The sequence below is a fragment of the Callorhinus ursinus genome, unplaced genomic scaffold (assembly GCF_003265705.2).
Source record: "Callorhinus ursinus isolate GAN/ISIS: 27379988/994484 unplaced genomic scaffold, GSC_fseal_2.0 scaffold20, whole genome shotgun sequence".
Lineage (NCBI taxonomy): Eukaryota > Metazoa > Chordata > Mammalia > Carnivora > Otariidae > Callorhinus > Callorhinus ursinus.
The window spans coordinates 30882070-30897751 of NW_027397082.1; the positions used below are offsets into that span (position 1 = coordinate 30882070).

Consider the following 15682-nt stretch of genomic DNA (forward strand, 5'->3'; position numbering starts at 1 on the left):
TACCTGCTTGCCATTTGTCTGTTCAAGTCCTTTGCCCATTTGTTGATCAGGTTATTAGTGGTTTGTTTTGTTTTGTTTTGTTTTTTGTTTTTGCTGTTGAGTTGTAGGAGTTCTTTATATATCAGATGTTCGGTTTGCAAATGTCTTCTATTCTATAGGTTGTCTTTTTACTCTGTTGACTGTTCCCTTTGCTGTGCAGAAGCTTTTCAGTTTGATGCAATCCCATTTGTCCATTTTTGGTGGTGTTCTTGAGAAAGGAATTCTTCAGGAACATTCTGAGCCACCAAGGGCAGCTTAGGGAGGACAGGGGTAGTGCCATGACCTGAGCCAGGGGTCAAGGTGTAGGGCACAGTCAGCGGAATCCGTGGTTGACCAGCCGGCCGGCAAATGCCTGGGAAACAGGACCCAGCAGGGACTCTGGTCCTCAGCCAGGGTCAGGAGGGCTGCAGCCCGGGTTGCCCCACTCAGAGCTCAGGCAAGGCCACGATTTTCTCCCCTCTAGAGCGGGTCATGAACCACTGGCAGGAAGACCTCATGTTTGGGTACCAGTTCCTGAATGGCTGCAACCCGGTGTTGATCCAGCGCTGCACCAAGCTGCCCGAGAAGCTCCCTGTGACCACAGAGATGGTGGAGTGCAGCCTGGAGCGGCAGCTCACTTTGGAGCAGGAGGTCGAGGTAGGAGCTGGTTGTCACGTGACTTCGGCCATGGCCAGCTCAGATGGCCAGGTCACACTCTGTAGGGCAGAAAGCACTTTCTGCTGGCCGGTGCTCGCAAGCCCTCAGGCCGCTGTCTCCAGGAGCCTCTGCCAGGCTGGTGATGAGATCAGCTGCCCTCAGTGAAGTGGTCTCTTCCTGTCCCTGGGCATTTATGGAAAATGTCTTGTCCAGTGTAGAAAGAGGTATTGAGGGTGAGATTTCTCAATGCTCAGAGCTGGGAGCATATCTGTATTTTCAATATCAATATCACTAATTGAAGGAGCTCCCTCTCAGTAGAGTCTAGTTGTGGGCCAGGCTTTGTGAGAGATGCTTTACATACACCGCTGTTGGATTGTCACCAACCTTGCAAAGGTAAGGAAAATGGAGAAAGAAGCAAGCCTTGTAGCAGCACAGGAAAAAGGGGAGAAAATGGTTGGAATTTTTAACTTTCTAATTAGAAATGTTGGTGTCTTCTGCTTCTGCCCTCACCCTCCTCCCAGCCCTCCTCTGGCTCACCTGCAGGGATCTGAGGGCCGGGGATGGCCCTTGCTCTCCAGTCGGTTGGCCTCTTCCACCAGAGTCAGGACAACAGGGGCCCCTGCCCTTGCCCGCCAGGTGTCTAGGTGGCCTTCTGTTTCTGGTCACCATGTCTTGTTTGCTCAGCTTGCCTTGGGGCCCCAGCTAGAGTCTGTGCCACCTGTGGACAGCCTCCCAGCCCCCACCTCCTGCCCACCTGACTCTAGAGGGCCGCCTGCCCAGCTGACCATCCCCTCCCCCAGGGCACACGGTCCCAACCCCTTCACCCTGGACCTGCCTGGGCCCAGGACACTACCTGGTCACATGGACAGCTGATGAGGACAACGCACGCCCCCCCGCCCACAGGCACATACACACGTGTGCACACACAGCAGCATTCCTTTGTAGATTTTATTTCTGGCCAGATTAACGTTGATTCGGTGGCTGTAGGTTCCACACTTCAAGTCAGAGAATCATACAACCTTGAAAGCCACAGAATCCTAGAACGGGAAGGGACTGCGAAGCTCTCTGGTAGGGGGACAGCTTCTGCTTGGGAGTCCTTGCAACCTCCAGGGCCTGGGGTTGCGGCTGTCTTTGTCACAATGGCCACCTTTCCTCTGAGTGATGGTCTAGAGGCTCAGCTGTGGTTTTGGTCACGAAGCAATAATCTAATAGCTATCACTGACTAGAGTCTTATACACCATCCATCTCTTATACACACCTCCCGTCTCTTACTCGCCTACCTCCTGTCCCTTACACATACACCACCCATCTCTTACACACACACCTACCATCTCTTACACACACACCACCTCTTACACACCTACCATCCCTTACACCTACATCTCTTACACACACATCTGTCTCTCACACACACACTTCCCATCTCTTACGCACACACACCTCCCATCTCTTACAACACAATTCTTTTTTTTTTTTTAAGATTTTACTTGTCAGAGAGAGAGAGCAATAAGCAGGGGCAACAGCAGAGGGAGAGGGAGAAGCAGGCTCCCCGCTGAGCAGGGAGCCCAACGTGGGGCTTGATCCTAGGACCCTGGGATCATGACCTGAGCCGAAGGCAGACGCTTAACCGACCGAGGCACCCAGGCGCCCCATAGCACAGTTCTTTGTTCCCTGCAGCAGTCATTAGGGCCAGGAAATGGGGCCTCTGCACCAAAAGGAGAGGACAGGGACACCAGCCAGGCAAGAACACCAGTGTCCAGTGCAGAGTCCCAGAACGTCGGAACTAAGAGATAAGTTTCCCCCTCAGTTTTCAGAAGGATGACCCTGAGACCCAGAGAGAGGAGGTGACTTGGGATAACAGAGCAGTGCCCCGGGCATAGGCCCAAGTCCCAGGCCTCCTGGTTCCCTGGCCTGGGTTCCCAGGGCCTCCTGTTAGCCTGGCATTCATCACCTTAACTAACCGGGGTCTCCTTGAGATTGGATTGGCAGCCACTTCTGTGCAGTACTCATGATGGTCATGTCCACTCTGAAAATCCAGTTGTCCAGCCCATGACAGGAGCCCACCCAGCCCTGAGATCCACCAACCCATGTGTCTCTGCCTTCTTGACGAGGTGATCCCAAGGGGCCCTGTCACAAGCTCTCCTGAAACCAGCCCCACCCCACACTCCTTCCCTGGTGAGCAGTGGGCACAAACCCCGTCCTCCCCACCCCTGGCCCACACACACCGCAGACAGACAGCTCAGAGTTCATCACTGGTGTCAGGTGACTGCCATGGTCCTTCGAGTCGGAAAAGGAGGCAGATGGTGTCCTTAGCTCCTGTCCGGCCTTTGGTCCCCCTTGGGGGGACTCCTGAAGCCTGCGGTGGGTGGCCCAGCACACCCTCCGCAGGCAGAGTTGTGGCCACACATCTCACCTGAGCACCTGGGGACCCAGCTCTGCAACATCGCAGACCCCCCTCCCCAGCTGCATCCATTACTCGCCCAAAATAAGAAAGGCCTTAGAAGAAGCGCCACCCGTCCTATCCCCAAATTCTTCAAATTCGGGCCTGAGTGGGCGCCAATTTTATGAAAGGAACCCTCACAGCACTCAGGTGGGACTCCCTGTAGAAGACTGAACTATATTCTGCAAAGAGTGGCTTTCTCCCTTCCCCGCATCCCAGGCACATTGTTTTTGGTTTTTTTATTTTTGTTGTTGTTGTTGTTGTTGTTGTTGAAGTATAACAACCAGAGAAAAAGAGACCGAACCAGGAGTGTCAGCAAGCCCAATGAATTTTCACCAAGTGACCCCACCGTGCCACCAGCCTCAGACCAGGAAGCAGAACACACCACCCAGGGACACAGACCCCTCCTGCCCCTGAAGACCTACCCCCCCAAGCCCTTAAGAGCCCCCCCCCAGGACCCTGCAGACCCCTGCTTCTGTAGACCCCACCCCTGCAGATGCCCCCTGCAGAAGCCTCCACCCCTGAAGACCCGCCCCCATTTCACCTCCCAAGGGTGACCCGGCCATGACGCTGTGTAAGTGGAGGCTGGCGGCAGCGCTCTTCGGGATTTTCATTCCGTTGTCTATTTTGTCTGCAGTCTGTCTGCTTCCTTATTACACTGCCACCCTGCGGGATTGCCCAGCATCTTCCATGAGGGCCAAGCAGCTTCCAGGGACAACACATGCAGAATGGGCCCCTGCCATTCCTTCACATTACCAGAAAACCACCACAACCTCTGAACACTCTGAATGTAAATCAGCCCAGAGTCAGAGAACAAAACTGCACATTCTGAGCCCTGATCAGATGCTAGGGGCCTCTGAAGCCACCTCTCCCTCCCCCTGGGCCTGGTTCTGGGGTCCATCTCTGGCTGAGACCGATGGGGCCATATTTCCTCTTGCCTCCTGCAGCAAGGGAACATCTTCATCGTGGACTTTGAGCTGCTGGATGGCATCGATGCCAACAAAACAGACCCTTGCACCCTGCAGTTCCTGGCAGCACCCATCTGCTTGCTATACAAGAATCTGGCCAACAAGATTGTCCCCATTGCCATCCAGGTAGGCTGCCTACCCTGCTCCTTTCCCAGACGGCTCTGCCCTCAGCAGCCAGGGCTTGGGGGGCAAGTTTTCTGGGTATCTGCACCTGAACCTCCAGGAGGAGGTGGCCACTCTGCCTTACGTCTCCCAGGGGCAGGGAGGGGGTTGCCGAAAGCTGAAGCTCTGCCAGGGGGACAGGAAAAACAAGAACTTAGGACTTCCTGTCAGCAGTGGCGGGGCGGGGGGAGGCTGGCCATGAGAAGCAGAAAGGGCTCCCCTCCCCAGGATACACTCGACAGATTCCTGCTGAGGACCTGATAACACACTACACCCCTCGCTCCCACCCAGCATCCTGACCAGGGGCCCCAAGTCAAAACACCAAAAGGGGCCTGGCAGTTGAGGCTGTGAGATGAGCTGGAGACTGAGGCCACTAAGGGGGTACCATGGAGGCTGGGGTCAGGAAGGGACCAGTCCTGCAGTGCTGCCTTCTAGTGCCTGTGGGTTCTCATTTCTGCCAAAGATGATAGAGGAGGAGAAAGAGGAGCAGTCTGGGGGAGAGGAGGCCGGGGCCGAGCTAACTCTCCCCGTTGCTGGCTGCTCTCTGCACCCCAGAGCACCAAGCACACTGTGAGCGCGGGTAAGCAGACAGCGGGAAAGAACACCCAGGGCAGGACCAGATGTAGGTCTGTGAAGGGGGCTGCTGCCCCGGGCCCCCGCGGGCGACAGGTTGGACAAGCAGGCAGCTGACTTGACTTTGAGCTAGCTGTGAACCGGGCGTTGAGTGCTATGGGCATAATAGCAGGTGGTTTGCCCCGTGCTAACCCCATGACAGGACTGTCCCAAAGGTTAGCCTGTGCAGTCCATAGTCCCTTACCCTCAACTCTGAAATCTAAGTAGCCCTAAAACTGCTAGGTTTTTCAAGTTTGCACCAAATTCACTGGCAGCAAAACTTGCTCTGAACCGAAAGGAGAGACTGTTTAGAAGCTTTGCCCCATCCAATGTGGTATGCATGTCTATCAGAGAAATACTGATGCGTTTGATTGTAAAATATTATGTTGCCCCAGACCCAGGGCGGGGAAGAGAGGTGTCATATTTGAAGTATATGCACTGCTAAAATCCTAAAACTTCTGGATTCTGAGACACTTGGTCATCAGGGTTTTGGCCCAAGACCTGGCTTTATTCATATAATGGTCATGACAAGCCTCCGAGGTCGGAGACTACTGCTGCGTGTCATTTCCAGCAGGTGAGAGAGCAGACACAGGTGCACACTGTCAGCACAGTGGGGATAAGTGCCAGGCCGTCTGGCTCTAGAGTTCATACTCCCCCCAGTCTCCTGGTCTCGGGGACACATCTTCCCCCAGAGGAATTCCCAGCCTAGCAGAGAGAAGCCCTATGCTTAAGAAACTGAAGCAAAAGGTAAAGGGACAGGCGACAGAAGAGAAGCAAACAGAACTAAGAGACTCAAGGAGAGGAGCTGTTTACCACTGGCAGGCACCCTGATGCAGCCCGTTCTCCAGAGACTTCTTGGAGTGGCCTGCAGTCAGGGACCTGCCGCTTGCTAGCAGATGTGGGACCTTTGGCAAGTCACAGTGTTCCTCAATCTCTTCCTTCTGATGAAAATGCAACCTTTGCAAACTATAAAGAACCATGAAAATGAAAGCCAGAGGATAATAAATCCAAACTGGTTCTTTGAAAGGTCCAAGAAAATCGATAACCCTGTCATGAAAGGAAAAAAGAGCAAAAATACACAAGATTAGAAATAAGAAGACAATTGCAAGGGTGTTTGTTTTCTTTAAGAGTAGTAGCATGGCAACAAACTTGAAAAGCTGGAAGCAATGGGTAAAAACCTGGCAAAATATAAATTATGAGAAGAAATTGCAGAAAACAGGCCAATATCCATATAAGCACCTGAGAAGCTGACTAAACACCTAGCAGAGTGAGGGGCCTGGGTGCTGAGCAGCTGAGCTCCATCCAGCCTTTACGCAGCAGACACTTGCTGAGCTGTTTCACCAGTTTCAGCTCCAGAACTCATTCTGGGAAGCTGGCATAACCATCGTGCTAAAGCCCCCAACACGCAGGTTCCCAAAGAAAGCTGAAGACCAATCCAAGTCCCAAACACAGAGTTTAAAGGAAATCCAAATGCAATTAAAGTGAATGCAGCAGTGTCATGAACGACTAATAGGTCATAACCAAGGAGGGTCTATTCCAAGAAGTTTCAGTAGCAAGAAAACTTCTGGCATAATTCGTGACATGAGTAAGGAACAAGCTTGTGGTTGTTATCAAGTGACACCAACAGGGAACTTAATAACATTTAGTAGCCACAACTAATAAATATTAAAATAGCGATGGAAGGAATCTTTTTCTCTGTTATAGAGACAGGAAACGTCATTCAAAAATGGCAACCCTAAAAAAATGGCAACCCTAAAACCATTTCTGTTATCATAAATAAGGATGCTGATGTCACTGTTGTCACTCAACACTGTCCTCGAGGTCCTGGCACCGGTGACAAGGAAGAAAATAATAAGCATGTGAAAAAAAACAGAAAAGACTACCTTTTGGTAATGATATGATGGTGGACCTAGAAAACCTAAGAGACTCTCATTTTTCAAAAAGCTAATAGAATTAATATGTGGATTTTTCAATGTGTCTGGATAAATAGACTCCTCAAAGGCACCAGTAGCATTTATCCACACTAACAATATGATATAATGCCATATAACCTGTAAAATTATTTTTTTAATAATTTTATTTATTTGAGAGAGTAGAGAAAGAGCATGAGCAGGGGGAGTGGGAGAGGGAGAAGCAGACTCCCCACTGAGCAGGGAGCCCGATGTGGGGCTCGATCCTGGAACTCCGGAATCATGACCTGAGCCGAAGGCAGATGCTTAACCGATTGAGCCACCCAGGGCTATAAAATGAAATCTTAACAAGTGCTTTCTTTCATATTGAACAAGAAAAGTTTATATCATAAAAATGTCAGTTCTACCATATTTAATCATACGGATTTAATGCACTTCCAATTAAAATTTCAGGCAGGTTTTCTCTTTTTTTTTTTTTGGTAGGGGGTGGGGGAGAGATGAAGGTGAGAACACAGAACAAAAGAATTTAAAAATTCATATGGAAAAAGAAGTGCTCAAGGATAGCCAAAAGTTTTTTGAAAGATTAAAAACAAGGAGGACTTCCCTTGCTCAATATTAAGGAGTACTGTAAGGTCACTGTTCACAGAAGGTGCTACCCATCACAGACAGACTTGGGGGGGCAGTATATAAAGAGGCCAGAAATAAGCCCAATAAATAAGAATTTAACGTATGAGAATGGTGGTTTCTCAACTCAGTGCAAAGGGATGGAATTTCAATGATGTAATCACAGCTGCCTTCACAGAAGGAAAAGATTAAATTGAACCCATGTCATATTATTTACAAAAATAAATGTCAGAGGAAATAAAGATTAAAATATAAAAAAGTAAAAAGAATTTAGGAGAACAATGTTAATATGGGTGCTAAGGAGACTTCTTTTAAAGTAAAAACAGGGGGCTCCTGGGTGGCTCAGATGGTTAAGCGTCTGCCTTCGGCTCAGGTCATGATCCCAGGGTCCTGGGATCGAGCCCCACATCAGGCTCCTGGTTCAGCAAGGAGCCTGCTTCTCCCTCTCCCTCTGCCTCTCTCCCTGCTCATGCTTTCTCTCTCTCTCTCTCTCTCAGTATCTCTGTGTCTCAAATGAATAAATTTAAAAAATCTTAAAAAAAATTTAAAGTAAAAACAGGAAACCAAGAAGTTATAAAGGAAAAGATAGCATATTGGATTACATAATGTTTTAAAAATTAAATGGTAATTAAGAGGGTACATGATGTAATGAGCACTGGGTATTATGTAAGACTCATGAATCACTGAACTCCACCTCTGAAATAAAAATGCACTATATGTTAATTGAATTTAAATTTAAAAAAACCCAAAGTATAATCCTCTCAAGTTTCTGTCTTCTACTGGAAGTATTTTATCATGACACTAATGTAAAATATTCAAATAAATATAGTAAATTCATATAAAATATGTAAAAAATTAAATGGTATAATACACCATAAAGGTAAAAGACAAATAATAGATAGGAAATAACTGCTCCACAGGGACAAAGGATGAGTATCTATAATATACACATAGTTGCTTCAAATTGATAAGGAAAAGACAAATATTCCAATAGAAAAATGGGCAGAGAATATGAATAGGCAGTTGATAGAAGAAGAAACATATGGAAAAAATCAGCATATGGAAAAGTTCTCCAGGTCAGTAGTAGTTAAGGAAATGCAATGCAAATTAGTTACAATGCGATATCACTTCTGACTCATTAGGTTGGAACAAAAAAAAAGAAAAGTGGTAACACCCAACCTCTAGCAAGGACAGCGCCTCCCCACCACTGGCCATGAGCAGGTTCATACTATAATAACTGGACGGGTCCGGGCAGCTCGCGGTCAGAACCTGGGCCTGCACCTGAGCCAGTCCTGCAGCACCTGCCTTGTGAGGTGTGCCTCTGAGGTTCTGGATTGCAATGGGAGCTCAGAGGGTCCTGAGGGTGGGGCTGGCATGGCCAGGGTGATAGGAAGGGCTCAGGGTCATGACTGTTCATCTTTTGAGTACCCATGCCATGGAGCAGGTATGTCCCAGCTGAAGGAGCATGGGGCAATATCTCCTAGAACAGCCCTTCCGGGCCGGCAGGCTCTCCTCTAGTGCCCGGTCTGTAGAGACCATAGAGATGCAAGCACTCACAGTAAGGGCACCACAAGCATTGTTCGTGGCGGGAAAACAAACTTGAAGACCATCTGAAGGCCGTAGAGAATTGTTTTCTAATCAGAAACAAAAAACTACTTCATTAACCAAAACACAAATTTAAAAAAAAAATCAAAAAACAAGGAGTTCAGGGTGCATTCTGGAGTCCCACGGTGTCACTGAGCCTGGACAGGAGTGGGGAGGACGGGAGGGTGTGTAAGAGGGAAAGGCCCAAGCCAGCGTGGCCTTCAAGGGAGAAAGCAAGGGAGAGTCTGGCCCAGGCAGTGAGAGTGACGAGGAGGGCTGAAGGCAGTGCCCAACTCCCGTCCCAGCTCATCTATTTACCCACCATGTGACTTGGGAGACCTACACAACCACTCTGAGCCTCAGTTTCCTTCTATGTAAAATGGCAAGGAATACCTTGCAGGGTGCTGGTGCAGATTAAATGAGATAGTACAGGCAGAGCCCCTCACAGCAGAGTCACGTTCCAGAGCATGGCAGGTCACCCATGTGTGCTGGGAGACCAGGTGCTGAGGCAGGTGTCTAGGGGGCCAGGCAATTAGTACAGAATGAGTGAAGCTCCAGCGAGGGGTGCAGGCTGTGGGAGGGGCGGGACGGTGGGTAGGGTAGGGCAGCAGGAGGGGTGGGGGCAGCCGGAGAGGTGGAGCCAGTGAAAGGGAAGGGAGTCCATGAGGCATGGAGTATGGGAGGGGTACAACCAGAGAGAGGGGTGGGGGTGCTGTTTATTTTCTTTTATTAATTTTATTTTATTATGTTAGTCACCATATATTACATCATTAGTTTTTAATGTAGTGTTCCATGATTCATTGTTTGCATATAACACCCAGTGCTCCATGCAGTACGTGCCCTCCTTAATACCCATCATGGGGCTAACCCATCCCCCCACCCCCCCAAAACCCTCAGTTTGTTTCTCAGAGTCCGTAGTCTCTCATGGTTTGTCTCCCCCTCTGATTTCCCCCCTTCATTTTTCCCTTCCTACTATCTTCTTTTTTTTTTTAAACATGTAATGTATTTGTTTCAGAGGTAAAAGTCTGTGATTCATCAGTCTTGCACAATTCACAGCGCTCACCATAGCACATACCCTCCCCAATGTCCATCACCCAGCCACCCCATCCCTCCCACCCCCCACCACTCCAGCAACCCTCAGTTTGTTTCCTGAGATTAAGAGTCTCTTATGGTTTTGTCTCCCTCTCCGGTTTCATCTTGTTTCATTTTTTCCTCCCTTCCCCTGTGATCCTCTGTCTTGTTTCTCAAATTCCTCATATCAGTGAGATCATATGGTACTTGTCTTTCTCTGATTGACTTTTTTCGCATAGCATAATACCTTCTAGTTCCATCCACATCATTGCAAATGGCAAGATTTGGGGTTTTTTGATGGCTGCATAATATTCCATTGTGTGTGTGTGTGTGTGTGTGTGTGTGTGTGTGTGTGTGTGTGTGTATACACCACATCTTTATCCATTCATCGGTTGATGGACATCTTGGCTCTTTCCATAGTTTGGCTATTGTGGACATTGTTGCTATAAACATTGGGGTGCAGGTGCCCCTTCGGATCACTACATTTGTATCTTTGGGGTAAATACCCAGTAGTGCAATTGCTGGGTCATAGGGTAGCTCTATTTTCAACTTTTATTTTTTATTTTATTTTATTTTATTATCTTAGTCACCATACATCATTACTTTTTGATGTAGTGATCCACGATTCATTGTTTTCATATAACACCCAGTGCTCCGTGCAGTACGTGCCCTCCCTAATACCCATCACTGGGCTAGCCCACCCCCCACCCTCCTCCCCTCTAAACGCCTCAGTTTGTTTCTCAGAGTCCATCGTCTCTCATGGTTCGTCTCTCCCTCCGATTTCCCCCCCTTCATTTTTCCCTTCCTTCTCCTAATGTCCTCCATGCTGTTCCTCATGTTCCACAAATAAGTGAAACCACATAATTGACTTTCTCTGTTTGACTTATTTCACGTAGCGTAATCTCCTCCAGTCCCATCCATGTTGGTGTAAAAGTTGCATATTCATCCTTTCTGATGGCTGAGTAATATTCCATTGTACATATGGACCACATCTTCTTTATCCATTCACCTGCTGAAGGGCATGTCGGCTCTTTCCACAGTTTGGCTATTGTGGACATTGCTGCTGTGAACATTGGGGTACATATGGCCCTTCTTTTCACTACATCTGTGTCTTTGGGGTAAATACCCAGTAGTGCAATTGCTGGGTCATAGGGTAGCTCTATTTTTAAATTTTTGAGGAACCTCCACACTGTTTTCCAAAGTGGCTGTACCAACTTGTATTCCCACCAACAGTGCAAGAGGGTTCCCCTTTCTCCACAACCTCTCCAACATTTGTTGTTTCTTGCCTTGTCAATTTTTGCCATTCTAACTGATGTAAGGTGATATCTCAATGTGGGTCTCAATGTAAATTTCCCTGATGGCTAATGATGATGAACATTTTTTCATGTGTCTGTTAGCCATTTGTATGTCTTCTTTTGAAAAGTGTCTGTTCATGTCTTCTGCCCATTTTTTTATTTGATGATTTGTTTTTTTGGGTGAGTTTGAGAAGTTCTTTATAGATCTTGGATATCAGCCCTTTGTGTCATTTGCAAATATCTCCTCCTATTCTGTGGGTTGTATCTTTGTTTTGTTGACTGTTTCCTTCACTGTGCAGAAGCTTTTTATCTTTATGAAGTTCCAAAAGTTCATTTTTACTTTTGTTTCACTAGCTTTTGGAGATGTATCTTGAAAGAAGTTGCTGTGGCCGATGTCAAAGAGGTTACTGCCTATGTTCTTCTCTAGGATTTTGATAGATTCCTGTCTCACATTGAGGTCTTTCATCCATTTTGCATTTATCCTTGTGTATGGTGTTAGAGAATGGTTGAGTTTCATTCTTCTGTATATAGCCATCCAATTTTCCCAGCACCATTTATTGAAGAGACTGTCTTTTCTCCATTGCATATTTTTTCCTGCTTTGTCGAAGATTATTGGACCATAGAGTTGGGGATCCATATCTGGGCTCTCTATTCTGTTCCATTGGTTTATATGTCTGTTTTTGTGCCAGTACCATGCTGTCTTGGTGATCACTGCTTTGTAATATAGCTTGAAATCAGGCAACATGATGCCCCCAGCTTTGTTTTTCTTTTTCAACATTTACTTGGCGATTCAGGGTCTTTTCTGATTCCATGCAAATTTTAGGATTGTTTGTTCCAGCACTTTGAAAAATGTCATTGGAATTTTGATCGGGATGGTGTTGAAGGTATAGATTGCTCTGGGCAGCATAGACATTTTAACAATGTTTATTCTTCCGATCCATGAGCATGAAGTGTTTTTCCATCTTTTTGTGTCTTCTTCAGTTTCTTTCATGAGTGTTCTGTGGTTCCTAGAGTATAGATCCTTTACCTCTTTGGTTAGGTTTATTCCGAGGTATCTTATCGTTTTTGGTGCTATTGTAAATGGAATCGTTTCTCTAATTTCTCTTTCTACAGTTGCATTGTTAGTGTATAAGAAAGCAACTGATTTCCATGCATTGATTTTGTATCCTGCCACATTACTGAATTGCTGTATGAGTTCTAGTAATTTGGGGATGGGGTCTTTTGGATTTTCCACATAATGTATCATGTCATCTGTGAAGAGAGAGAGTTTGACTTCTTCTTTGCCAATTTGAATACCTTTGATTTCTTTTTGTTGTCTGATTGCTGTTGCCAGGACTTCTAGTACTATGTTGAACAATAGTGGCAAGAGTGGGCATCCTGGACGTATTCCTGATCTTAAGGGAAAGGCTCTCATCTTTTCCCCATTGAGGATGATATTCACTGTGGGTATTTCATAGATGGATTTTATGAACTTGAGGAATGTTCCCTCTATCCCTATACTCTGAAGAGTTTTAATTAGGAAAGGATGCTGTATTTTGTCAAATGCTTTTTCTGCATCAATTGAGAGGACCGTCTGGTTCTTCTCTCTCCTCTTATCAATGTGTTCTATCACATTGATTGATTGATTTGTGAATGTTGAACCACCCTTGCATCCAGGGGATAAATCCCACTTGGTCGTGGTGAATGATCCTTTTAATGTATTGTTGGATCCTATTAGGATTTTGTTGAGAATTTTGGCATCCATATTCATCAGGGATATCGGTCTGAAATTCTCCTTTTTGATGAGGTCTTTGCCTGGTTTGGGATCAAGGTAATGCTGGCCTCATAGAATGAGTCTGGAAGCTTTCCTTCTGTTTCTGTTTTTTGAAACAGCTTCAGGAGAATAGGTATTATTTCTTCTTTGAATGTTTGGTAGAATTCCCTAGGGAATCCATCAAACTCTGGACTCTTGTTTTTTGGGAGGTTTTTGATCACTGCTTCGCCTCGTTACTGGTTATTGGCCTATTCAGGTTGTCAATTTCTTCCTGTTTAAGTCTTGGCAGTTTATGGGTTTCCAGGAAGGCATCCATTGCTTCCAGGTTGCATAATTTATTGGCATATAGTTGTTGATAATAATTTCTAATAATTGTTTCTATTTCCTTGGTGTTAGTCGTGATCTCTCCCCTTTCATTCATAATTTTATTAATTTGGGTCCTTTCTCTTTTCTTTTGGGTAAGTCTGGCCAGTGGTTTATCAATCTTATTCTTTCAAAGAAACAGATTCTAGTTTCGTTGATCTGATCTACCGTGTTTCTGATTTCTAATTCATTGATCTCTGCTCTAATCTTAATTATTTCTCTTCTGATGCAAGGCTTAGGCATCGTTTGTTTTTTTCTTTTTCCTCCAGTTCTTTAAGGTGTAGAGTTAGTTGGCGAATTCGGGATTTTTCTATTTTTTTTTTTTTTTTTGAGTGAGGCTTCGATGGCTATGTATTTCCCCCTTAATACCGCCTTTGCAGTATCCCATAGGCTTTGGACCGATGTGTTTTCATTCTCATTGGTTTCCATGAATTGTTTAAGTTCTTCTTTGATTTCCTGGTAGACCCAAACATTCTTGAGCAGAGTGGTCTTTAGCATTCAAGTGTTTAAATTTCTTCCAAGTTTTTTCTTGTGATTGAGTTCCAGTTTTAAAGCATTATGGTCTGAGAATATGCAGGGAATAATCTCAGTCTTTTGCTATCGGCTGAGACCTGATTTGTGACCCAGTATGTGGTCTATTCTGGAGAAAGTTTCATGTGCACTCGAGAAGAATGAGTATTCTGTTGTTTTAGGGTGGAATGTTCTGTATATATCTATGAGGTCCATCTGGTCCAGTGTGTCATTCAAAGCTCTTGTTTCTTTGTTGATTTTCTGCTTAGATGATCTGTCTATTGCTGAGAGTGCAGTATTGAGGTCTCCTACAATTAACGTATTGTTATCAATATGACTCTTTATTTTGTTTAACAGTTGCCTTATGTAGATGGGTGCTCCCATGTTGGGGACATAGGTATTTACAATTGTTAGATCTTCTTGTTGGATAGACCCTTTAAGAATGCTATAGTGTCCTTCTGTGTCTCTAACTACAGTCTCTAGTTTAAAATCTAATTTGTCTGATATAAGAATTAGTACCCCAGCTTTCCTTTGTGGTCTGCTGGCATGGAAGATGGATCTCCATCCCTTCACTTTCAGTCTGGATGTATCTTTAGGTTCAAAATGAGTCCCTTGTAGACAGCATATGGATGGGTCCTGTCTTTTTATCCAGTCTGCAACCCTGTGCTGTTTTATGGGAGCATTTAGGCTGTTCACATTGAGAGTGATTATTGAAAGATATGAATTTATTGTCATCATGTTGCCTGTGAAGACTTTGTTTTTATAGATTGTCCCTGTAAATTCTGTTGTATATCACTCTTGGGGTCTTTCTCCTTTTATAGAACTACCCTTAACATTTCTTGTCGGCCAGCTTAGTGGTCACATATTCTTTCAGTTTCTGCCTGTCTTGGAACTCTGCATCTCTCCATCCATTCTAAATGACAGCCTTGCCGGATAAAGTATTCTTGGCTGCATGTTCTTCTCGTTTAGTACCCTGAATATGTCTTGCCAGGCCTTTCTGGCTTGCCAGGTCTCTGTGGATAGGTCTGACATTGTTCTGATGTTCCTCCCTCTGTACATAAGGAATCTCTTCCCCCTAACTGCCCTTAAGATGGTTTCCTTGTCTAAGATTTGCAAGTTTTACTATTACATGCCGGGGTGTTTGCCTGTTTTCCTTGATCTTGGGAGGGGTCCTCTCTGCCTCTAGGACGCGAATGTTTGTTTCATTCCCCAGATTAGGGAAGTTCTCAGCTACAATTTGCTCAAATATATCTTCTAGTCCTCTCTCTATCTCCACCCCCTCAGGGATCCCAATAATTCTGACATTGAAACGTTTCATGGTGTCACTTATTTCTCTGATTCTATTTCCGTGGATTTTGATTTGTTTTTCCCTGGCCTCCTCTTTTTCCTTCTTTTCTAACAATTGGTCTTCTAGATCACTAACTTTTTCTTCTGCCTTGCTTACCCTAGCTGTTAGATTATCTAGATGGCATTTTTAAGTTCTGCCAGTTCAACTTTTATTTCTGTTCTTAGAAACTCGATGTTACCATTAATCGATTTCTCCATTCTAGGTATTTTCTTCACAATTGCTACCGTGAATTCCATTTCCGACATCTTGGTTATATCTGTATCCATTTGTAAATCTGTGGCAGAAATCACAGTCTCTGAGTCTTTCCTATTTTGGGGGTTCCTCCTCCTAGCCATTCTGTTGAGGGAATGTACAGAGTCTAAATTAT

At 45.7% G+C, this 15682-nt stretch overlaps 1 protein-coding gene across 1 annotated transcript in view; it reads left to right on the top strand.

Annotated features, from left to right (window-relative positions):
- ALOX5 (arachidonate 5-lipoxygenase) overlaps window positions 1–15682 on the top strand; it is a 64477-nt gene that overhangs the window by 35296 nt on the left and 13499 nt on the right. The window contains 2 exon segments of the mRNA XM_025881007.1: window positions 503–675; window positions 4063–4209. Coding sequence (XP_025736792.1) covers window positions 503–675; window positions 4063–4209 — 320 coding nt within the window.